Below are 25,253 nucleotides of genomic sequence, written 5' to 3'. Positions count from 1 at the left end.
ACTACTGAGCATGTACATAAAGTGCAGCACAGATTCATCTCACCTAAAATCCCAGATCATTAGATCAGGAACAGGACAGACATTTATAGGACATTTCCCTGACTCCTGACCCCACAGCAGTGCCTCACTACTGAGCATGTACATAAAGTGCAGCACAGATTCATCTCACCTAAAAGCCCAGATCATTAGATCAGGAACAGAACAGACATACAGTCATGGCCAAAAGTTTAGAGAATGACACAAATATTATATTTTCACATGATCTGCTGCCCTCTGGTTTTTATGTGTGTTTGTCAGATGTTTTTATCACATACAGAAATATAATTGCAATCATATTATGAGTAACAAAAGGTTATATTGACAGTTAGAATGAGTTAATGCAGCAAGTCAATATTTGCAGTGTTGACCCCCCTTCTTCAGGACCTCAGCAATTCTCCCTGGCATGCTCTCAATCAACTTCTGGATCAAATCCTGACTGATAGCAGTCCATTCTTGCAAAATCAATGCTTTTATTTTGTCTGAATTTGAAGGTTTTTGTTTGTCCACCCGTCTCTTGATGATTGACCACAAGTTCTCAATGGGATTAAGATCTGGGGAGTTTCCAGGCCATGGTCCCAAAATCTCTATGTTTTGTTCCCTGAGCCATTTAGTTATCACCTTTGCTTTATGGCAAGGTGCTCCATCATGTTGAAAAAGGCATTGTTGATTGCCAAACTGCTCTTGGACGGTTGGGAGAAGTTGCTCTTGGAAGACATTCTGGTACCATTCTTTATTCATGGCTGTGTTTTTAGGCAAGACTGAGAGAGAACCCATTCCCTTGGCTGAGAAGCCACCCCACACATGAATGGTTTCAGGATGCTTGACAGTTGGCATGAGACAAAACTGGTGGTAGCGCTCACCTGGTCTTCTCCGAATAAGCCGTGTTCCAGATGTCCCAAACAATCGAAAAGGGGATTCATCAGAGAAAATGGCTTTACCCCAGTCCTCAGCAGTCCACTCCCTGTACCTCTTGCAGAATATCAGTCTGTCCATGATGTTTTTCTGGAGAGAAGTGGCTTCTTTGCTGCCCTCCTTGAGACCAGGCCTTGCTCCAAGAGTCTCCGCCTCACAGTGCGTGCAGATGCACTCACGCCTGCTGCCATTCCTGAGCAAGCTCTGCACTGCTGGTAGCCCGATCCCGCAGCTGAAACACTTTTAAGAGACGGTCCTGGCGCTTGCTGGTCTTTCTTGGGCGTCCTGGAGCCTTTTTGGCAACAAGGGAACCTCTCTCCTTGAAGTTCTTGATGATGCGATAGATTGTTGACTGAGGTGCAATCTTTCTAGCTGCGATACTCCTTCCCTGTTAGACCATTTTTGTGCAGTGCAATGATGACTGCACGTGTTTCTTTAGAGATAACCATGGTTAACAGAAGAGAAACAATGATGCCAAGCACCAGCCTCCTTTTAAAGTGTCCAGTGGTGTCATTCTTACTTAATCATGACAGATTGATCTCCAGCCCTGTCCTCATCAACACCCACACCTGTGTTAATGGAGCAATCACTGAAACGATGTTAGCTGGTCCTTTTAAGGCAGGGCTGCAATGATGTTGAAATGTGTTTTGGGGGATAAAGTTAATTTTCTAGGCAAATATTGACTTTGCAAGTAATTGCTGTTAAGCTGATCACTCTTTATAACATTCTGGAGTATATGCAAATTGCCATTAGAAAAAATGAAGCAGTAGACTTTGTAAAAATTAATATTTGTGTCATTCTCTAAACTTTTGGCCATGACTGTATATAGGACATTTCCCTGACTCCTGACACCACAGCACTGCCTCACTACTGAGCAGGTGCATAAAGTGCAGCACAGATTCATCTCACCTAAAAGCCCAGATCATTAGATCAGGAACAGGACAGACATGTATAGGACATTTCATAACTTTCCCAAATTATGAAAAAAAATATTCAACACAAACTGCAGTGTACTACTGCACTCAATTTATTATATAGTTTAGGAATCTGTCCATTTTGTACCAACTCCAGGACACAGACTCCAACTCCACAGCCATGGTTTCAGCAGACAGATCAGTAAGTGCTACATGTGGGTTTTGTCTTGGAATTTATTACAGATTTTGCCCTATATACATTGCAAAGGGTGAATCTGCAGTTAATATTTGCAGAAAAGATTAGACTATCCACACTGCTGGACAGTTTCCACACAGGAAATATCCTCAATATGTACATGAGATGTTTAACATCTAGTTAGCTGGTATTACTATTATGCTGCAGTTTGTTCTGAACATTGTGTATTTACCTTTTTAAAGATATGTACGGTAAGTAAAAAGAGTTGCCAGCCATATAATTTGCATGATGGCCTCCCAACTCTTCCTCCAATCATATGGAGTCAAGGGACGGAAGATTTCAGCCATTGGAATTTCAACTGCCAACCCTTTTGTTGGACTGGGTAGATTAGCTGCCTCCAGAGGAATCTGAGCAGTCCTCTCTATGAAAGTGGGTGCAGTACAGAAGCCTATTAAAAGTGCTTGGCCGGCCTCTCACCAAGTCAAAAGCGGCCAAATTATGCATATGTTTAATTGTTACTATTAGTGGTAATTTTATGTTCTTTACAAGGAGGCATGGCTCAAAGGGTAATAATGCAGAAAAGTATAAAGATTCGCCTCCAGAGATTCCTGTGAGCAGTGCTACCTATTTAAAGACAATAAATATTGGTTTCTAAACTAAACACGTCTCTGGAACCGCGTAGTGGATTTAGAAACACAAAACCTGAATACATAGGAGAGCAGTGGGAGTAAAATGAGCATAAAAACTGCCCAATTTTGACCTAATGATAAGGTACAAGTCTGCAGTCAGTTTATGTGACTGTTGACTTTGTGAATCCTCATATTGTGCGCTCTGTGAGGATTCTCCGGTGCTGTCTGTAGGCATGTGACCGCAAGTATGTGATTTTCATACATGCAACCAGTCACATGCATTTAGGGAGGCCGAGCCCATCTAGTCAGCAAGTGTATTGAGTGATGTCAGACACAGTCTTGTTGCAATGTGGCTGGAAGCATGTAAATCACATACTGAAAGTTACATGACCTCACAGGACCAGAAAATCCTCTTGGCGCAAAGTGCGCTCTATGTGAGGGTTCACAGAGTGACTGCAGACTTGTTGGTTAATGGTGGATAACCCATTTAAAGAGGATGTCCCGTCCAAATCGATAAGACTTCAGTTTTGTGTGCACTGCGAGGCTTCACTTGTTTCTAAATTGGGACCAGAGGGTGTGTATGAGTTCTACATGCTCCAAGCCAGGGCCCACCCAGTGGGTGTGTGTCCCCCCCCCGACTAGTGACCCGTCTGTCCAGTGGGTGTGACAAGTGTATGGAACAAGGCCATGCCCACTGGACGGGCGCTGGCTCAGAAACCAGTGGATCCTCGCAGCGCACACTGGGGGATTGATAAGTCTGCACTCACACAGAGTGACTGCAGACTTATTGGTTTAAGGTCCAGATACACTGTTAGATTATTGTGAGGTATTGTTTCTGGACTCTCGTTCATGATGATCATGCTGTCTAAACAGGCTGATGAACAAGCAAAATATGGACAAAAGATCATCATACTTGGCAGTACATGGTCGTGTTTACAAAGGACATACACTGCCGAGAACAATGGCAGTCTATGCCTACTAAACAATGTATTACAGACCGTTCACTGTGCTGCTGGGTCTGGCTACCAAAATACCGCTGATCAATAAATACTTAATGATCGGAGGTCGTTTGATGACGCAAAATTGTTTAGTGTAAACAGTCCTTTAGGAGAGCATCTACAATAGGCTCTACTTTGTACAGTGCCCCTGAACTCCTAAAAAAGGCAACCAGTTCATGAAATGTTTCAATTACTTTCTTGCTAGTAAAAACTGCTGTACTAACTACTTTTTTTATTTTTGGCACCGCTACATCTTGGATATTAACCATAGGTTCATGTTGCATAGCACTAGATGAAAACTTTCTATCTCTCGTAATTCCCATTAACATTTTCCTACAATCTGCTGTACCCGGACAAGTCTGACGTCCTCGATCTAATATCTAAAGCTCAATGTGTATGTATGTGTGTATGTCCGCGATTGGCATCCGCACCGTCGTACCTACAGCCACACAATTTGGCACAGTCACACGTCTGGACCCCGAGAGCGTCCCAAGCTATGTTGTGAGGCAAAATTTTAACCCTGCGCGTTCCAATTCACCAAACAATTTTGCCCCTATCTACATAATGGGGAAAAAGTGAAAGGAAAAGTGTTGGAGGCAAATTGACAGCTGCCAGATGTGAACAAGGGGGACTTAAAGAATGAGAGCCATGGCGCCAAAGAGTATATACCGTACAGTTGCTAAGGAGGGGCCCTAACATGGGATACTCACCACACACGGGGATATGAACACACACACAAAATGCGCCACACACTACCACGTGCTTCAACACATATACCACCCTCAGCACACATATACCACCCATACACCAACCTCGCCACACAAAAGTCCAAACACAAAAGTCGCCACTCAAAACTCGCCACGCTGTCCCAGAGCTGTTTAACAGATGAAAAATGAGCTGTGATTGGTTGCTGTCAGCAACAGTTTTCTTTGTAGACAGTTGTGGTAACTGAGGCCTATTATTCTTATCATTTCTACGGTGTTATCGTCCTTCTGTAAAGCTGAAAATAACACAACACAGACCACCCTCTGACACAGACTGCAGGGGGAGCCCAGTATCACACAGGATAGGATTAGATACACGGCTCAGCAGTCAGTATCACACAGGATGGGATTAGATACACAGCTCAGCAGTCAGTATCACACAGAATAGGATTAGATACACAGCTCAGCAGTCAGTATCACACAGAATAGGATTAGATACACGGCTCAGCAGACAGTATCACACAGGATAGGATTAGATACACAGCTCAGCAGTCAGTATCACACAGGATAGGATTAGATATACAGCTCAGCAGTCAGTATCACACAGGAGAGGATTAGATACACAGCTCAGCAGTCAGTATCACACAGGATAGGATTAGATACACGGCTCAGCAGACAGTATCACACAGGATAGGATTAGATACACAGCTCAGCAGTCAGTATCACACAGGATAGGATTAGATATACAGCTCAGCAGTCAGTATCACACAAGAGAGGATTAGATACACAGCTCAGCAGTCAGTATCACACAGGAGAGGATTAGATACACGGCTCAGCAGTCAGTATCACACAGGAGAGGATTAGATACACAGCTCAGCTGTCAGTATCACACAGGATAGGATTAGATACACGGCTCAGCAGACAGTATCACACAGGATAGGATTAGATACACGGCTCAGCAGTCAGTATCACACAGGAGAGGATTAGATACACTGCTCAGCAGTCAGTATCACAGGAGAGGATTAGATACACGGCTCAGCAGACAGTATCACACAGAATAGGATTAGATACGCAGCTCAGCATACAGTATCACACAGGATAGGAATAGATACACGGCTCAGCAGACAATATCACACAGAATAGGATTAGATACACGGCTCAGCAGTCAGTATCACACAGAATAGGATCAGATGCACTGTTTTTATGTGCAATATAATCATTATAATTTGCTGTAACTAACCACAGTTGGTTACTAGGCCCAGGCAACGCCGGGCTCTTCAGCTAGTCTTTTATAAATGGCCAGCTGGATCTCTTACTGGGAGGAGCTTTTCTATGAAACTGCTCATTTGAAAACCAGCAATTTTGAAGTAAACGTGGCAGTGTTGGTGGGTCTAAGAAGGGTGTGTGCCGAATGGTATATACACATCCTACCCACCAAGGCAGAGCTGCTGTCATCCTGCCAAACTCCTGGGAGACGAGAGACTTGTACTTCCATTTTTACAAAGCTGGATCAGATGTGATTTTCGATAAGATTGCCTTTTCCTAGCTCACACCAAGTCTCGGCTAGTTACTTATGTGATCACCTGTGATGACAAGTACAGGGTCTCCTGAAGAGGCTGTCTACAGCAGTGTAGTATTGGCTTTCTCTAAACCGGTTCAGGCCATGTAGGGAAATTGTGGGGTAGTAGCACATGCATAATAATGACTATCTTCATTTATATAGCGCCAGCATATTCCACAGTGTATGGTCCTTACTAGCTTTTTCAGCTTAGAGTATTTACATAATTTTGCAGGACTGATCATGGAAACCAATTGTGGCTGATTTATTGACCAGTCTAATATTTAGTCAGTCTAAAACATTCCAACATTTAGAAATGTGGGCTCTACTTTTATTGTAAAAATTACACTATCAATCAGCTTCAGCCACTTAGGGTATGTGCACACATAGTTTTTTGTCTCTGCGGATTTTGTAGAGAAAACTGCAGGAAATCCGCAGGACAAAGTGCTGCGGTTTATCTGCGTTTTTTCTGCGGTTTTGCCCTGCGGTTTTACACCTCATAATGGATGAGGTGTAAAACTGCAGCGTTTCTGCACCAAACAATTGACATGCTGCGTTTTGAAAACGCATGTGCACAGCTTTTTTTTATTTCCATAGGAAATAAAGGTACTGTACAACGCAGCAGAATCTGCTGCGTTTCTGCAGAGCCAAAAACGCTGTGGAAACGCAGCAGAAACCGCAAAGTGTGCACATACCCTTAGAGAAATTTGATTCATTTTGAACTGCTTGGGGTATGTGCACATGTTGCGGATTCGTGTGCAGATTTTTCCGCGCAGAATCCGCAGGACAAAATGCCTGCGTTTTACCTGCAGATTTAATGCGCATTTCGCCTGCATTTTTACACCTGCGGATTCCTATAATGGAAGAGGTGTAAAAACGCTGCGGAATCCGCACAAAGAATTGACATGCTGTGGAAAATAAACCACTGCGTTTCCGAGCAGAATTTTCCGCAGTATGTGCACAGCAGTTTTTTGTTTTCCATAGGATAACATGGTACTGTACAACCCTTGGAAAACTGCTGCGGATCCGCAGGGCCGAATCCGCAGATGAATCTGCAACATGTGCACATACCCTAAGGCATTGTGCACACGCTGCGGATTCACCCGCGGATTTGTATCTGCGGATCCGAAGTTAAAACCGCAGATAAACTGACCTGCGGATTGGCCTGCGGTTTGACACCTGGACAATGGAATGGGTGGCAAACCGCAGCGGAATCCGCAGAAAGAAGTGACATGTCAATTTTTTCTGCGGATTCAAAACCTCAGCTTTTCCACGGTGAAAAACCGCAGCATGTGCACTGCAGATTGTAAATCACATAGACTTACGTTGTACTGTACACTGTCTGCGGAACTGCTGCGGATCCGCAGAGGCCAAATCCGCAGCGTGTGCACATAGCCTTAGTCTAAAGCTGCACTTACACTGAGAGACAGCCATGAAGCATGGTTTGAAAACACTCATTTCAAGATGATTTTGGTTTGTAAAACTCTCCTCATAGGGTGAAATGGTCTTTTGTGCTGCGTACAATTATCCTCGTTCTTGGCGGTTCAGCATCACGTGTAAATGAGACTCTTGCTGCCGAGAACTATGGCTATATGCGCACTGAGCAATCTATTAGAGATTGCTGAGTGCAAATCATTTATTTTGGTCAGCCTGTATAAACAAGCGTTTAAATGACCGCTGATAGAGAAGTTTACCTGTCTTCGGCTACTTTTGCATTAGCGTCTTTTTGCGCAGCGCATCATGCGCAATAGAAATGCATGCAAAAACACATCATGCGTTTTTGCATGCGTTTGCGTTTTTTATGCGCATTCGTTCTCTAGGGGTTAAAACCAGTGTCTACACATTGTTACGCCAAAAACGCATACGCACAAAAACGCAGCCGAAGGCATGTCCATGCGCATGCCTGCATTCCCATAGACTGTAATGCGTTATTTTGCCGCATTCCGTGCACAAGCGTTTTTTGATGCCTTTCGGCGGGCCCAAAAATGCAACAGGCTGCGTCTGGCGCGCCTAGGCGCACACCTTGAAAAAAATGCATGCGCACGAAAACTCATAAGAACGTGTGCAAACGCAAGACCATGCGCCCCCCATGTTAAACATAGGTACGCATGCACGGACGCGCACGATGCGCTGCTCAAAAAAACGCTAATGTGAAACCAGCCTTAGGTGGTCGTATTGTGCTGCTGGTTGGTCTATTTTAATGGACCCTAACTTTCCACCACCTATTGGTTAATTTCATTTGGGGCAATAATTGCTGCACACAAGAAAAACAATTGTGTGCTTGGTTTTAACGTAACTTTTTTGTTTCATGAGTTATTTACAAGTTTATGACCACTTATAAAATGTGTTCAAAGTGCTGCCCATTGTATTGGACTGTCAATGCAACCGTCTTCTCCCACTCTTGACACACTGATAGCATCACCACCGAAGAAATGCTAGTCTAAAAGGGTCAGATTCCTTGTAGGAATGCTCGGACCTGACACCCATAAGTGGTGGTGCACCATCTTGCTGGAAAACTCAGGGAACGTGCCGTCTTCAGTGCATAAAGAGGGCAACGCATCTTGTAGTAATTTCAGATATCCAGTGGCATTGAGGTTTCCATTGATGAAGAATGGCCCCACTATCTTTTACCCCATATACCACACTATACCATCAATTATGGGTGTCAGGTCCGAGCATTCCTATATGAACAGTTTCCTGGAAAGTGGATTGGTCGTCGTGGGCCAGTTGAATGGCCACCAAGGTCTCCCGATCTGACCCTCTTAGACTTTTATCTTTGGGGTCATCTGAAGGCAATTGTCTATGCTGTGAAGATACCAGATGTGCAGCATCTGAAACAATGGATACTGGAAGCCTGTGCTAGCATTTCTTCTTCTGTGTTGCTATCAGTGTGTCAAGAGTGGGATAAGAGGGTTGCATTGACCATCCAACACAATGGGCAGCACTTTGAACACATTTTATAAGTGGTCATAAAATTGTAAATAACTCATGAAAGAATAAAGTTACGTTAAAACCAAGCACACCATTGTTTTTCTTGTGAAATTCTTAATAAGTTTGTGTCACAAGACCCTCTTCCCAGTGAAAAAAATAAAGTTGGATCCAAAATGGACAACTTTAAAATGGCCATCATGGTCACCACCCATCTTGAAAAGTTTCCCCCCTCCTACATACTAATGTGCCACAAACAGGAAGTTGATATCACCGACCGTTCCCATTTTATTTAGGTGTATCCATATAAATGGCCCACCCAGTAGATGTAGCAGTATGTGATGAACATAGGGTTCCCTTTATTCTTTTATTACACATTCCCAAAAAGTTTTAAGCTACCACTTTTGATAGTACTTCCTCAATGTTATCCAAAGGTGAAAAGTATGTTGCCGTTAACACAACTGCACTTCTTTAGCACAAACCATGGAGAAACTCCAAAAGAAAGTTAGAAGCTTACTATTGGAGTGATTGGCTTCTGGTAGTCTACCTGTCAATGCTGGACTGATTTGAATTGAAGACTTGTTAATGCCATGGAACAGGGGCAAATTTACCATTGGTGCAAGCTGTGCTGCCCCACAAAGGCCCAGGAGGTAAGAGTGTCTACTACCACCTCCAAGAGCAACCCACAGCTTCTTTCATAGACTGCAAAGGGCTCTTGTACTGTTCTGGCACCTGGGGGCCCCTTTCTGTCTGTCTGCCCACCCCTGCTAGGGGTATATTTTGAGATGTCCTGTTATTGTTAGTACTTGTTGCCTACTATCTCCTACCTTTCCTACTGAATATTTCTACCGATGTTACTACTTTTTTCTTGTTGCATGTCTGGTATCTGACATAACCAAAGCACTATCCGCTTTTGGCTCAGAATATTTTGTGGTCTGAAGTCCCCCACATAGAAGTCAGGAAAATTTATACATGAAGCAAGCACATCCTTGAAATGAGGAAGCTGACGTTGTGCCGAGTAGAGAAGAACTGGCAGGGTAGTATTTCAATACTTTATTGTCTGGAATTTACCAATAATATATTCTAGGCAACAGAGAGTCCTCCTCTCTTATCTGGAAAGGGAGTAACGTTGGGGCCACCATCATTTTCTGCAAGTCTGGAAATGAAGCAAAGGAAAAAATCCCCAGAATAAAAATGATATTGCAAATCTGTAATTATTTTAATAATTGGGAACCGATGTTCTTGTGACTTTTCAAACGAACCATTATAGTCAAGAATGGACATACATTACACATTCCCCCTACTATACCTACAACTATACGCTGTCATAATGCACAGATCTTTTTGTCAAGCTTAAAGGAAACTTGTAATTTGATTCATGCTGCCCAAATGACGGGCCGCATGAATCTGAAGGCAGAAGAAAAAAAAAAAAGGTCGTTCCAGCTTCTTAAAATTTCTTGCTTTATTAGGTTAAAATCAAAATGACAGCATGTCGGCTTTCTACCCGCAGCAAGCAGAAGTGCTGGGAGGCACTGAATCAGCTACGTGTTTCGATCCAAGCAGGATCTTTTTCACAGCACGAATCTGAGCCTGGTTGCAAAATTGCTGCCAGGTATATTTTTCTATGAAACCCTTTAAGAACTGGGGACAAGCCTAGTCCTTCAGCGCTGCTACGGTGATTGACAGGTCTCTCCCTACCACCACTAGCAGCACGTGGATCTGCTAATGACATTTTGCCTAAAATGCCAGAGTGTGTTACAGAAAACTATACCTGAGTGCTGTCGTGGAGCAGGCTTCTGATTCGGGCAGCATGAATCCAGTGACCGGTTCCATTTGAGGCTGTGGATTCACCTGCGGATTTTTCAGCGTGGATTTGCAGGTAAGACTGCAGGTAAAATGACCTTTGGATTTGCCAGCGGTTTTCCTCTGCAGATTGACACCTGGACAATGGAACAGGTGTCAAACCGCTGAGGAATCCGCAGAAAGAATTGACATGCTGCAGATTTAAATCCGCAGCAAAACAGCATGGAAAAATCCGCAGGATGTGCACTGCGGATTTGAAATCCCATTGGCTAACATGGTACTGTAGATTGTATGCGGAACTGCTGCGGATCCGCAGCGTGTGCACATACCCTAAGAAGTATCTGCTCTTGCACAGGATATATTCTAGACTTGTTTCCATGTAAAATATTATAGAACAATAAGAAGCGGGCGGCACCGCTGTTACCGTGCTAGGATCAGTGACTTGCAGCCAGCGGTAAGCTCACATCCAGGATCCCGGGTGCTTGACCTCGTAGCAAACCAATAGGACACTCCAGAAGAAAAGGGTCGCACTCAATGGGATTAATGTGAATGTTTAATGACACATAGTTACATGTCACGTCGGGGATGTGATAGCATGAGTGTCAAAGGCTGACAACGGCCGTTTCGCGCTACTCGAGCGCTTCCACCCTTTTCTTCTGGAGTTTCCATGTAATATCTGACTTTAGAATGGAATTGGAATTTCACGGTGATTGACCGGTTTGTGCGTATGGGCTCATTTCCACAGATTATCGATACAATTCTAGTACAACTGAATACAATAGTACATGCTGACATCCAACCATAGTAAATGCACAAAATGATAACCCTCCTATGTTTCCGAAATATAGCCTCTTTCATGGTGAATTGCATCATGCCTTGTAATATTGCATTATGCTTCCACTAAGGGTTTTTAGTTTTTGTGAAACTCTTTGGCCCCAGTTCATGAAAGTGATTATGGCAGAGTTCTGGTATAAACCGCTTTCAAAAGTCGCAACATTTTTATACAAGTCGGAGTTGTGCTGACTTGTTGAAAGTTTTGGTATTTTCATGTTTGTTTTGCCCAGCTCTGCCAAAATAGGTGGACCTGGGGGAGAACGGGGGTCATGACTTTACAGCTTGTCTTATTCATGAGTAATGGTGGCGTACCTTACACCAGAATATTACTCTACTCCTTCTGCCTCTTGATGAATAAGGAGAATCTGACTCCTAACGCCCCTTCATCAAGTCTGGCATTGCTCATACTGGTCTTGATGATGGGGTGGAGAGGGAAGCCCCAGATTCATTAAGAGGCCTCTTAAAGGAGTTGTCGTGCCCAGATCGATAAGTCTGCAGTCATTGTGTGATTGCAGACTTATGAATCCCCTTAACACACGTGCTGTGGGTTGTGGGGATTCACCAGCTCCTGAGCCAGGACTGGAGGGTATATATGCATCATACATCCTCCTGGCCAGAGCCTGACTAGTGGGCGCATCCTTGCTCCACACACTTGAATGGAGTGAGGTTGCACCCTGACTAATGCTGCGGCTGCCGAGTGGGCCTAGTCGAATAGAGAGAGCGGCCTCTTTCCATACTAATGCATGGAGCGAGGCTGTGCCCACTGGAGGGGCCCTTGCCGGGAGAATGTGTGATGCTCACAAACCCTCTGGTCCCAACTCAGAAACCAGTGAATCCCCACAGTCCACAGTGCATGGCGCTGGGGGAAGGGTCATAAGTCTGCAGTCACACAGAGTGACTACAGACTTACCGATTTGGACTGGACAACCCCTTTAATGAATTGGGAGCATCTGAAAAGTGCTGTGTGCCTCTCCACAAATCTGCCTAAGGTATGCTGCCGCTCGTCATGATTTTGACAAGTGGTGGTATCTGCCCCCAAATCACCCTAGCTCTGCCTACTTTGTTAGAGCTGGGTGAGAGGAGTGAAATGTCAAAACGTTTCTGTAAGTTTTTTGGCTAATCTTTGAGGAACTGGAGATCTATGTCTTGCTGAAAACTACTTGTATGGTGTGCATTTTTATATAGTTCTGTTCCATCTCGGTTCATTCATTCTCATGCTGGAGCTTGACTTCCAAGTAGGGCTAAGGCTGCTTTGGAAAACACTGCCTTGTAGTCGTAGATTTATGCAGCCAGAGCATACTTCAAGGGGATGTCTATTGCTTGACTACTTATTAATGATCCCAGAGTGCTGTAAACAGTACATTAAAAAAGGCTGCTTTTGCCTCCTGGACTGGTGCTCCTCCCCCAATCACCTGACGTAAACCATGTCCCGTGACTGGGTCAGGTGCTGCTGATCGTCAGCAGCTTCACACCTCTGTCCAAAGGGAAGAAGCACTCTTACCATTGCAAACCATTTCTATATGCGGCAATCTGTAACAGTGGGCCTGGTACAGTGGGAAATAGAAGTATTTGATAAATTCAATTAGAAATTTGATAAGTATTTTTTTACCCGCTATATCTAGCAACCAATCAGAGCTCAGTTTTCATTTCTTAACCTGTTATTGTAAAATAAAATCTTTACTGTAATTTATGATCGGTGTGATGGTTTCCTCCTGGGCTGGGGAGGAAACAAGAGAGTATAAAGACATTACAAGATGGGATGACGGCTACTACTTTGTGTGAGGTAAAACATTTCACTGCCGGTTTTAAAATGTGTTTTACCTCACAGAGAGAATCAGCAGTGATCCCATGCTGTAATGTCTGTGTACTCTTTTGTGTCCTCCCCTGCCAAAAGCTGTGGTATGATCAGGCCATGTTCCTGCAGGGTCAGACACAGCCATTACACGGTACACAGCAGGGGCACATTTATCTCACCACAGGAACATATTTATTTAACACATATAAAATCGTGGAAATTATTATTCCAAGATCTAGTCATTAGGCCCCCACATACATTAGATGAAAATGGACTGAACCTGATGATTAACTCTTCCCTGACACTTGGCGTCTGGGAAGAGGAGCGGGGCGTTGGCAGTTTAGTGTCCCATTATTTTTTTTCTCAGGGGACATAAGCCCCTTCTAGAGGAGCCTACATTACACAGGAGGGAGCCATGGTCTATACAATTCTACTGTACAGATGAGGGTCAAATGCACGGATATAAGCTTTGTTCCGTCAGTCCACGCTGCTGAGAAGTAGACCCTCCTCTGGCTATATGTAGCTGCACATTAGACGGCTCCCTCTATCCGCCACAGCCTAGAGTGAATGGGGTTGTTGGAAGATTCCTGTGCTATGTGTGACCTCACCAGTCTCTGCGGGGCCCTGACTCACACATTCTTTCAGCATATATCCTACAGACTGAAGCCCAGCTCTAATTTCTTGTATAGTTAGTTTTTTATTCTTTCCTCTACACTTTCTTTTTAAAGGACGTTATCGTTTTCTTAAAGCTTTTCTTTTCCTTACATTGTTCCGGCTGCCTAGGATCATAATCTGCACATTTGGCATAGCCAAACGTATAGTACTCCATGGAAATCTGGGTCAAACTTTTATTTTTTATTTGGTTGAATCTTTTTGGTTTTCAGATTCAGTCCCCGATTTACTAATTCCTTTTCTTTATTTGTGATAATGGTTCCTTATTTCCATCTTGCTGCTTGGACATCTGCTGAAGTGCCAGTAAGGCTATGTTCACACTTTAAGTTTTTGCTGCGATTATTTTTTTTTGTTGTTGCTGTTTTATGCAAATTAAAAGCGGTTTACAGTACTAGCAAAAGCTATGAGACTTCAGAATTCTCATTCACACACATTAGGCATGTTTCCTGTTTTAAGTGCATTGCCTGCGCTTTGGACTGAGCGGAAAGCCCGCTCCGCCCAAAGCCCCGCCCCCTTCTGTACGCGCAGTGATTCCGGATGTGCTCATTGAACACATTGAGGTATCACCGCATCCCATACATTGACCGAGTTATTTACCTTGCGGAGACTGAGCGTCTCCGCAAGGTAAAAAGACATGCTGCGTTCTAAAAAGTCGCGCCACATGTCCGGTTTTGGGGGTGTGTCACCCGCGTATTAGGACTCATAGTGGAGACGAGATTTCCTAAAATCCCCTCCACTATGCTGTAACATCTGGACACTGCAGCTGGATGCAGCGTTCAATCCGCAGCAAATCTGGATGTAATACGCCACGTGGAAACATACCTGTTGGGATTTTTTCCTGACTGAATTGGAAAACTGCTGCATTTTGGAAAACTGGACCATGTCATTTCTTTCAACGTTTTTTCAACCATAAAAAGCAACCAGTAAGTGCATAAACACAGGTATCCCATTTTGCTGCGTGTTTAGTGAAAAAAAAAAAAAAAAGCAGGCACAGCAGGAATGTGAAACCGATTTTTATTTTTATGATTTTCCCAAGTTTAAACCATAATGTCTTGGTCTCCTCGCCTGAGAATGGCAGCTTTGATTGGTGTAGTTTAATTAACTTGGTCATATATGTAAAGTAAACAGTGGCTGACCAAGGTGTGAGATTGAACAATACCTGATCAGCACAAGGGCTGACCAAGGTGTGAAAGTAAACCTTGCCCCCCAAACGCAATGCTCTGCTAATGTCTTAGGTAAACTATTCCTGACCAATTCACCTTACCTCGCTGTTACATTTGTAATTGTGTATTTTTTCATGAACTTTTTTGTTCGAATAGTCAGTTTTTCAGACATAAAAATCTTTTTTCCACTTAATACTTTAATCAAATTGCCCTTTTTACAAAAAAGGTTTTATGGTTTCACATATGTCTTGTATTGCTGACCTGTGTTCATGCTTCTGTGGTGGAAGCAAAGCTGAACTTTGGGATCCTGAAAAAAAATGTAGCAAAAACTTGACGTGTGAACATAGCCTCACTCTACATTGTGTTTAGTGTAGTCAGTGGTTCACATTTCTGCTGAAGCTGATCACCAGAAAAAAGGCAAGCAGCAATTTAAAGTGTCCCAAGTACAAGTCCCCTCCATTCCTTTTTCAAATGTACGGTCATGTCTTTTTGTGCTCGTTTACCAGTTGAATCATTCGTACATGTACATATTTAACTCTTAAAATTACTCCTCAATACTAAAGGCCCCTATGCACATCAAATGGCTGTCAGCTGAACGATGCCACCATCTTTGCCAGTCCTCCAACACACAGGACCACTCGAGACGCCCTGCTTTCCCTATGAGAGAGCCACCAACAGACATCCATACATTCTGCTAATCTCCAGGAGGGAAAAGCAATCGACCGTCCAAAATCGGATATGCCCGATTTATATCTTCCCTGATGATGAATTGGTCGGTGTTCCCATACTCATTAAAGTGTCTGCTGAATCCGTTGGTATCAGCGGAGGCAGCCGACATTAAACTGTGTATGGGGAGAAGGGGTGGTGCTTGTAAGGCTAAATTCACACTGGGCATTTTTGCTGCGATTTTTTAAATGCAAATTTTCAGCTGCGTTTTACAGTACCAGCAAAGTCTTGGGGTATGTGCACATGCTGCGGATTCCACTGCGGTTCCGCAGCGGTTTTGGCCGCTGCGGACCCGCAGCAGTTTTAGCTGCGGTGTACAGTACCATTCAAATGAATGGTAACCAAAAACCGCTGTGTAGACGGTGCGGAAAGAATTGACATGTCAATTCTTTCTGCGGAATCCGCAGCGGTTTCCTGACCTGCGGTTTTATCTGCGGTTTTTGCAAAATCCGTGCGGATTAATCCGCAGCGGATTCCGCAGCGTCTGCACACACCCTCAAGATTTCAGAAATCTCATGCACACACATTGTGTTGTTTTTTTTTTGTCATCAGTTGTTTGTGATTTGCATGTTTTTTTTTTTGGGACGTAAGCCAATGTCACCTCTTTCGGCGTTTTTCCAGTGTTATTCACCCATTGATTTGAATGGGTGGTGAAAAAAAAACACACCAAAAATGCAGGTTTGATGTTTTGCAGTGTTTGCAGTGTTTTTGTGCCAAAACCTGATTCTATGGAATAGGACATTTTTCTTTTCAACATTAAATTTTTTTATCAGCATGCAGAAGAGACAAATCTAGCATATGCCAAAACCGCAGCAAAAAACGCAAGAAAAATCAAGGAAAATATGCTTTTTTTGAAGAAATGCCTAGTGTGAACTTATGCTAAGTTTAAGCTTTGGACTTTAAGCTCTTAACGTCCAATGACGGACGTTAATCTTTTTCAATTCTCCCTCAAAGGTAATTTGTCACCAAGTTTTTTTTTTAACTCTTAGGCTATGGGCACACATAGTGGAACTCTCACGGAAGTTACCGCGAGAATTCCAGAATTCCATTCCGCGGGAAAATTGCATTTTAAATTCCCGCGATTTTCCCGCGGAAAAACTAGCAATTTTCAAGCATAATTAGCTTGCAGAATACTAGCATACTGATTGACAGGTTGGTCACACTCGTCAAACATAGTGTTTGACGAGTGTAACCAACTTTTTATTATTGATGCTGCCTATGCGGCATCAATAGTAAAAGATATAATGTTAAAAATAATTAAAAAAATAAAAAATGGTGTTATATTCGCCTTCCGGCGTCCCGTGCAGCCTTCCCGGGCCTCAGCGATGCTTCCGTTCCCAGTAATGCCTTGCGAGACCTTTGATGACGTCGCTGTCTCACGATAATGTAGCGGTCTCGCGAGGAATAGGGGCCGCTACATTATCGCGAGACCGCGACGTCATCAAAGGTCTCGCAACGCATTACTGGGAACGGGAGCATCACTGAGGCCTGGGAAGGCTGCGCGGGATGCCGAAAGGTGAATATAACACCATTTTTTATTTTAATTCTAGTTTTTACAGGGATATGGTACCCAGAGCCCGGAGGACAGTCTCCTCTCCTCCGGACCGTGGGTACCATCCGCAAATGTTCTGCTTACTTTTCGCATGGTGGGCATAGCCACATGAGGGAAGTAAGCGAAACAATGCAATCCTATGGGTGCGGGATCACCGCGATTCCGCAAAATAATGAGCAAGCTGCGTATTTTTCCACGATGCGATCCCGCCGCAGGAAAATCCGCAGCATTAGCACAGTACTGCGGAATCCCATAGGATTGCATGGGATGCTGTTTTTTTGCTTTTTCGCGGCAAAATCGCGCATTAAAAAACGCCGCGAAAACGAAAAAAAAAAAAGTGATGTGTGAAGGCAGCCTTAATCTAAGGACAGCATATGCAGATGACCTGATTCCAGCAACTTGAATCTTAAGGCCCCGTTACATTTAGCGATGCACCAGCGATCCCGACCACGATACGACCCGGTCAGGATCGCTGGTGCATCGCTAAATGGTGGCTAGTGAGCTGCCAAACAGGCAGATCTCACCAGCGACGCAGCAGTGCTCTGCAGTCGTTACTCACCTGTCAGACGCGGCGAGGGTGACGTCTTCCGCCCACGTCCATGGCTCGCTCGTCGGCACCAGCAGGAAACCACCGACGAGAAATGGACCAGGCCGATCTCGCGCGATCACCGATAGCTAGCGGGGGAGCCGGTCGGAGGTGAGTATCACATATAGCGATATCGCTGCTGCCTCATAAAATCGGTGGCGCTTTAGAGATATTGCTATGTGTAAAAGGCCCTTTACTGGGCTGCTTTCTGTTGTTTTGGTAACGTCACTGTTTTATCAGCAGGATATTATCACTATTATTACTAAAGAAGTAGTAAGTCTGCTGCCATATTGTCTTCCATATCTTTATAACCTGACCCGCACCACTGATTGGAAGTTTTGAGTTCAGAACCGCCCGATCTATAATGATCTAAAAATAATTAATCTGATTGGTAAATGGTGTAACGGCAAAAATAATCAAAACGCCAGAATTAAGGTTTTTTTTAGTCGCTGCAACATTGCGATAATGAGTGAAAACATCATATCGATCCCAAAATGGTATCAATAAAAAAATCCTCTCGGCACGCAAAGAAAAAGCCCTCACTATGACCCAGATCCATAAAAATGAAGACGCTACGGGTCTCGGGAAAATGGCTATTTATTTTTTTTATTTTTTTTTTACAGACTTTTTATTTATTTATTTTTTTTGTTAACCACTTAAGTAAAGAAAAAATCTTTACATGTTTGATATCTACGAACTCGTAATGACCTGGAGAATAATAATGGCTTTTTACATTTAGTGAACATGGTTTAGAAAAATGTGGAATTGCACTTCTTTGCAGTTTCACCGCTCTTAGAATTTTTTTTTCCCGTTTTTCAGTACACTATATGGTAAAACCAATTGTGTCATTCAAAAGTAAATAATAATTAAGCCCTCACATGGCCATATTGACCGAAAAATAAAAAGTTATGCCTCTGAGAAGGGGAGCAAAAGATGAAAATGCAAAGACGGAAATACCCCCGTTTTTTTAAGGGGTTAAAGGAAATCTGTCAACAATATTCACCCTCCTAAGCCGTCATTGGTCATAGGAAGCAGAATAAAATGATCCCTTAACATCTGCATTCCAATGTCTTATTCTAGAGAAATTCATTTTTTTTTTTTTTTTTTTTACATGTAAATGAGCTGTTCTGGACTATGGGCTGGACACTGATCTGCAGGATAATCTGCCTCTAGAGCTTGTTTATAATAAAAGTTGAAATTACCAGTGTGACATGTAACAAACACAGAAGTGAACTTATCTCATAACAAATATCAGCTGCAGCTCTCACAGCTCTGCTGTATTGCAACACAATTGCACCACTGTGAGCTGGATGCTGTAGGTGAGAGGAACCTGCAGATGTGTCCGTATTCCTCTTAAATATGCATATTTAATTTTCCAGAAGAGCATTGCAAGGCTCAAGCCTCCTCACATTGGCATACCAGACTTCAGCTTCTTGCCGCAGTTTTGATAAAATCACTATTTACAGTTATGCAGGTATCCTGTTATTCAGCTGCCCATTAGCTGCATGCCTTTATAAATGGCTTTGGAGAGATGATCCCACTGACAGATTCCCTTGAAAGATCATTCTGAATGGCATGGAAAGGGAGAGTTGCCCTTGCCTGTACTTCCCCCGTTTTCTGAATTTTCCTGTTGGTGCCCACGTGTCCCAAAATAGTTCTCTCTGATTCATTAACACTAATAAAAAATAGAAAGTAAACCGATAAGTTACTGATGTGTTATCATTTTTTATATTTATACGATCTTCATTTCTGTCTTTTTAGGCCTTTGGAAATGCGAAAACTGCTCACAATAACAATTCTAGCCGCTTTGGGAAATTCATCCAGGTCAATTATTTGGAGAGTGGAATTGTGCGAGGGTGAGGATCGTACTTCTTGGCATTCTCAAACAAATGTCATTGATTACGTTTTATTCCAGTTAATGTCTGTTGTGCAGTATATGCCCATCGTTTGTGAGTGCGCACTGTTGTCTTTGAAGGAATAGTACCTCTTTGTGGAAACTGCCATCATTAGCATTGTATGAAAGTTCTGTTTCTGCCTACCAACATCATCCTAAATAAGCCTGATGCTTCGTGTGAAAGGTGCTTGTGTACTTTCACATGTTGTCATGCAAACTAACACGTTTCTGTAGAATTATATCAACTTGTCACCTATTTTTTATATAAATGTGGTGTTTCTATTGTATATACAGTAGAAAATTGTTTTATTTTTGTGGTGAGCTGATCCCATAGATGAGGATTTTCATCTCCTGTATACCACCAGACTTCCTGGCTGTAAATGCATTTTGCGACATCAATGTGAGCCAATATTACACTAAAACAAGTAGGTTTGCTATATGCTTTAATCTTGCCATACACATAAGAGAGCTGTTAGCCAAACATCCATCTGGCAGACCGTTATATCCTCTAACTGCCTCATACACGAGGTATCGGGTCAGCTTGACTCTTAGGGTTTGTTTCCACGGTCAGGATTCCTTCAGGATTTGCTGCAGATTGGATGCTGCATACAGCCGCAGCATCCAGATGTTACAACATGGTGGAGGGGATTTTATGAAATCCCGTCTCCACTATGCGTGCACGACCGCATCCAGTGGCCCTGCATAATCGGAGATGTGGCGCGTCTTTATAGACCACACCATGTCTATTTATCTTGCGTAGACGCTCAGTGTCCGCAAGATAAATAATACATGCGGAATCACCGCGTACAAAAAGGGGAGGCGCTTTGGGCGGAGCTAGGTATCCGCTGTTTCCAAAGCGCTGCATATCCGGACCATGTACACATATTCTTACAGAGAGGCTAAAGCTGCTGTAAGATGGTGGTTTATCACCCCTGAAAGCAGAGGGGTCAAGCGCTGAATATCCAAATATCTGATATTTCTCCTACCTCCAACATCATTTGCAGGGCAAGTTCTAGACAGTGTGGCCTTTGAAAAAAATTAAAAGTGGGGCCCTAGATGCCAACATGTTGCACAATCACACGGATCACTTGGTGTGCATTTACATGAGCTGGTTTCAGGAACACAGATGAGCTGTATTCATTGTTCGGCAACTATAAGATGCAAATTTTCCTCCAAAAATGTGGAGGAAAATGGGGGGTGTGCCTTGTAGTCCGGATGTACCTGCGCTGGCTGTGGGAGGTGGGGGAGCGGCAGCTGCTGGTCACTGGAAGCAGATCCAGCTGCTGAGGCTAAATTGATATTCACTGCATTCCACGCCCATTAGCATGGAGGGCAGTGAATATTCATTTCTCTTTATTAGCATCCTGGTATGCAGGGCCCCATCAGAAAAGCAATAATAAAAAAAGCATTAAACATGCCGCCTTCCTGCTCTCACTCGCAGTAGCTTGTTCCTGTGCTAGCAGCTCCTTTATGCTTGTAAGCAGCGCATGGCAGTGACGTCATGCTCTGCACGCCGGGACTATGTGCCTGGAGGGCAGTGAGAATTCATTGCTCTTTAGTAGCGAGCACAGTGTCAGCCACCGCCGGCTTCCTGCAGCTTGCCGGGCTTTCACGTGTGCCACTACTAAAGGGAATGCAGTGAATATTCCTTCCCTTTAGTAGTGGGGAAAGGGAAAGCCCGTGCTCGCTACTAAAGAGCAATATATACTCACTGCTTCCACGCAAATAGTCCCGACATGCAGAGCAGTGAGTATTCCAGTAGCTGTCCTGTGGTTGTAAGCAGCGCATGACGTCACTGCTATGCAGCAGCTGTTGGAACTGGAACAAGACACTGCGAGGAAGTGCAGGAATGTAAGATTAATTTTTTTTTAATTGTTTTTTTTATGATGGGGCCTTGCATACCAGCCTGGATATGGAGGCCAATCATACCTGCATACCAGGACAGAGGTTGGGACCCTGTATACTGGGATAGGGATGAGAGGAACCATTCCTACCAGGATAGGGACGAGGGGGAACCATTCCTACCGGGATAGGGATGAGAGTGAGCCATTCCTACCAGGATATTGAGTACAGAATTGACCACATTTTTTGCTTCATTTTTTTTTTCTAATTTCCTCCTCTAAAGCCTAGGTGTGTTTTATAGTCCGAAAAATACAGTAATTTCATCTCTTCTCAATAATAAATCAGCAATTACTTTTTTTTTCAGGGCTGTGGTGGAAAAATACCTCCTTGAAAAATCTCGTCTTGTTTCTCAGGAAAAGAATGAAAGGTAAGACCTTTAGCTGATGATGCTATGGTAAAACATAGGACCTAATGTTGTGACTTGTGTCTATAAAACCTGGGTATCTTCTGTCGCCTCATTTCCATCTACATTTTGTTTTGACAGGAATTACCATGTTTTCTATTACATGCTGCTTGGTGCTTCTGAGGAGGAGAGAAAAGCTTTCCAGCTCAAGCAGCCTGAAGACTATTTTTACCTCAATCAGGTAAAATCCATATTTTATGAGCCCTGATGTGTGATACAAAGTTCTAAGAACATTCGTCTCCTAATAAAAAAAAATTAAAAAAAAATCCACATTACATGTAGGAACTTGGGCCACCTGATTCTGAATCTCAGTATGTATACACAAGGGTCTAAAGTACAATCATAAACACATAACCCCTAAAATGACACTTTATTTAGTTAAAAAGACCAAAAGTTGGTCATACACCAAAATACCAAAGTGACAAAAATCAAACCAAATCAGTGTCCAAACAAAACCCCTTAAGGGAACAACTAGGAATCCCTACTAGATATCCTGAGCTTTCTCCTGCCTGGCCGCGGAGGTTGGCACCCTGGTGGGACGTTGTGGCATCCACGCTCAACGATGGCTATCCCTGGGGGCCCTGATATGCCCTGCAACCACTAGGGATACCCTCTACCCGATATTAAAGGGACCCCTAGTCCTAGACAGATATGATACTGCTCTAGAGAGGACCCTAAGACCCTTAAAAGTTAAAATCAAGGAACACATGTAATATATATAGTACGAGGTGGTATCATGGGTATAATGAACCCCCTCAAAAAGTGTAAATCACAGTATATGATATATAAATGTGTCGGGGGATTCACAGACAATAAAGCAGAGTAACAATGAGCTGGCAATGATATAACCTTATGGTCATCAGATAAATTTTATGCAAACAGCAATTTTAATAGACTCAGATCTTTGCCAATGGAGGTGCCATACACTGTCTCCGTAGTGTTAGCACTCTCCTAATGCCCAATGGCTATAATATATGGCTCCAACAACTTCCAGTCTATGCCAGCCTCAATCAGAGATATATACAGAAAAACACAGAGTTGCAAAAAAATGATAATCATCTGGCCCTCTAGTGGTCTGGTTGGCCTCGTAGCATGCATAAAAGACAACACAATTTAATATGTCAACCTCTCCTCTTTTTTATTTATCAGTTTTTCCAGTGAATAAACCAAAATTGTGTTTTTGTTTTTGCTTTATTTAGCCTAGCTCGCATTTTCTTTTTCTTTTTGTTATACAGTGGGGAAAAAAAGTATTTAGTCAGTCAGCAATAGTGCAAGTTCCACCACTTAAAAAGATGAGAGGCGTCTGTAATTTACATCATAGGTAGACCTCAACTATGGGAGACAAACTGAGAAAAAAAAATCCAGAAAATCACATTGTCTGTTTTTTTTTTTCATTTTATTTGCATATTATGGTGGAAAATAAGTATTTGGTCAGAAACAAAATTTCATCTCAATACTTTGTGATATATCCTTTGTTGGCAATGACAGAGGTCAAACGTTTTCTGTAAGTCTTCACAAGGTTGCCACACACTGTTGTTGGTATGTTGGCCCATTCCTCCATGCAGATCTCCTCTAGAGCCGTGATGTTTTTGGCTTTTCGCTTGGCAACACGGACTTTCAACTCCCTCCAAAGGTTTTCTATAGGGTTGAGATCTGGAGACTGGCTAGGCCACTCCAGGACCTTGAAATGCTTCTTACGAAGCCACTCCTTCGTTGCCCTGGCGGTGTGCTTTGGATCATTGTCATGTTGAAAGACCCAGCCACGTTTCATCTTCAATGCCCTTGCTGATGGAAGGAGGTTTGCACTCAAAATCTCACGATACATGGCCCCATTCATTCTTTCATGTACCCGGATCAGTCGTCCTGGCCCCTTTGCAGAGAAACAGCCCCAAAGCATGATGTTTCCACCACCATGCTTTACAGTAGGTATGGTGTTTGATGGATGCAACTCAGTATTCTTTTTCCTCCAAACACGACAAGTTGTGTTTCTACCAAACAGTTCCAGTTTGGTTTCATCAGACCATAGGACATTCTCCCAAAACTCCTCTGGATCATCCAAATGCTCTCTAGCAAACTTCAGACGGGCCCGGACATGTACAGGCTTAAGCAGTGGGACACGTCTGGCACTGCAGGATCTGAGTCCATGGTGGCGTAGTGTGTTACTTATGGTAGGCCTTGTTACATTGGTCCCAGCTCTCTGCAGTTCATTCACTAGGTCCCCCCGCGTGGTTCTGGGATTTTTGCTCACCGTTCTTGTGATCATTCTGACCCCACGGGGTGGGATTTTGCGTGGAGCACCAGATCGAGGGAGATTATCAGTGGTCTTGTATGTCTTCCATTTTCTAATTATTGCTCCCACAGTTGATTTCTTCACTCCAAGCTGGTTGGCTAGTGCAGATTCAGTCTTCCCAGCCTGGTGCAGGGCTACAATTTTGTTTCTGGTGTCCTTTGACAGCTCTTTGGTCTTCACCATAGTGGAGTTTGGAGTCAGACTGTTTGAGGGTGTGCACAGGTGTCTTTTTATACTGATAACAAGTTTAAACAGGTGCCATTACTACAGGTAATGAGTGGAGGAAAGAGGAGACTCTTAAAGAAGAAGTTACAGGTCTGTGAGAGCCAGAAATCTTGATTGCTTGTTTCTGACCAAATACTTATTTTCCACCATAATATGCAAATAAAATGGAAAAAAAAACAGAATGTGATTTTCTGGATTTTTTTTCTCAGTTTGTCTCCCATAGTTGAGGTCTACCTATGATGTAAATTACAGACGCCTCTCATCTTTTTAAGTGGTGGAACTTGCACTATTGCTGACTGACTAAATACTTTTTTTCCCCACTGTATATGTATATATTACAAACGATTAGTTAGCTTTTATATAAAGTAAAAGTCAGAGACTTTGGGGCACACGTGTACATAGCTTTGTTCTTTTTAGTTTTTTTTTATAATTAAAAATAGTGCAAAATTTACCAGATTTCTCTCAAATTGTGGAAGGGATTCATGGAAAAGTTTACATCTGATTCTCTGCAAATGTACCCCAGTGCTTAG

At 43.2% G+C, this 25,253-nt stretch overlaps 1 protein-coding gene across 5 annotated transcripts in view; it reads left to right on the top strand.

Annotated features, from left to right (window-relative positions):
- Positions 1–25,253, top strand: part of MYO9B (myosin IXB) — a 263,036-nt gene that overhangs the window by 62,340 nt on the left and 175,443 nt on the right. For all 5 annotated transcript variants that reach the window (XM_073559836.1, XM_073559833.1, XM_073559835.1 and 2 more), the window contains exons 3-5: positions 19,771–19,865; positions 22,110–22,172; positions 22,290–22,389. In XM_073559836.1, coding sequence (XP_073415937.1) covers positions 19,771–19,865; positions 22,110–22,172; positions 22,290–22,389 — 258 coding nt within the window. The remainder of the gene's footprint in view (positions 1–19,770; positions 19,866–22,109; positions 22,173–22,289; positions 22,390–25,253) is intronic.

This window comes from Dendrobates tinctorius, unplaced genomic scaffold (assembly GCF_039654945.1).
Source record: "Dendrobates tinctorius isolate UK_male_01 unplaced genomic scaffold, ASM3965494v1 ptg000276l, whole genome shotgun sequence".
NCBI lineage: Eukaryota > Metazoa > Chordata > Amphibia > Anura > Dendrobatidae > Dendrobates > Dendrobates tinctorius.
Note: the sequence above shows the minus strand (reverse complement) of the source record. Positions and strands in the feature narration are given on the sequence as shown.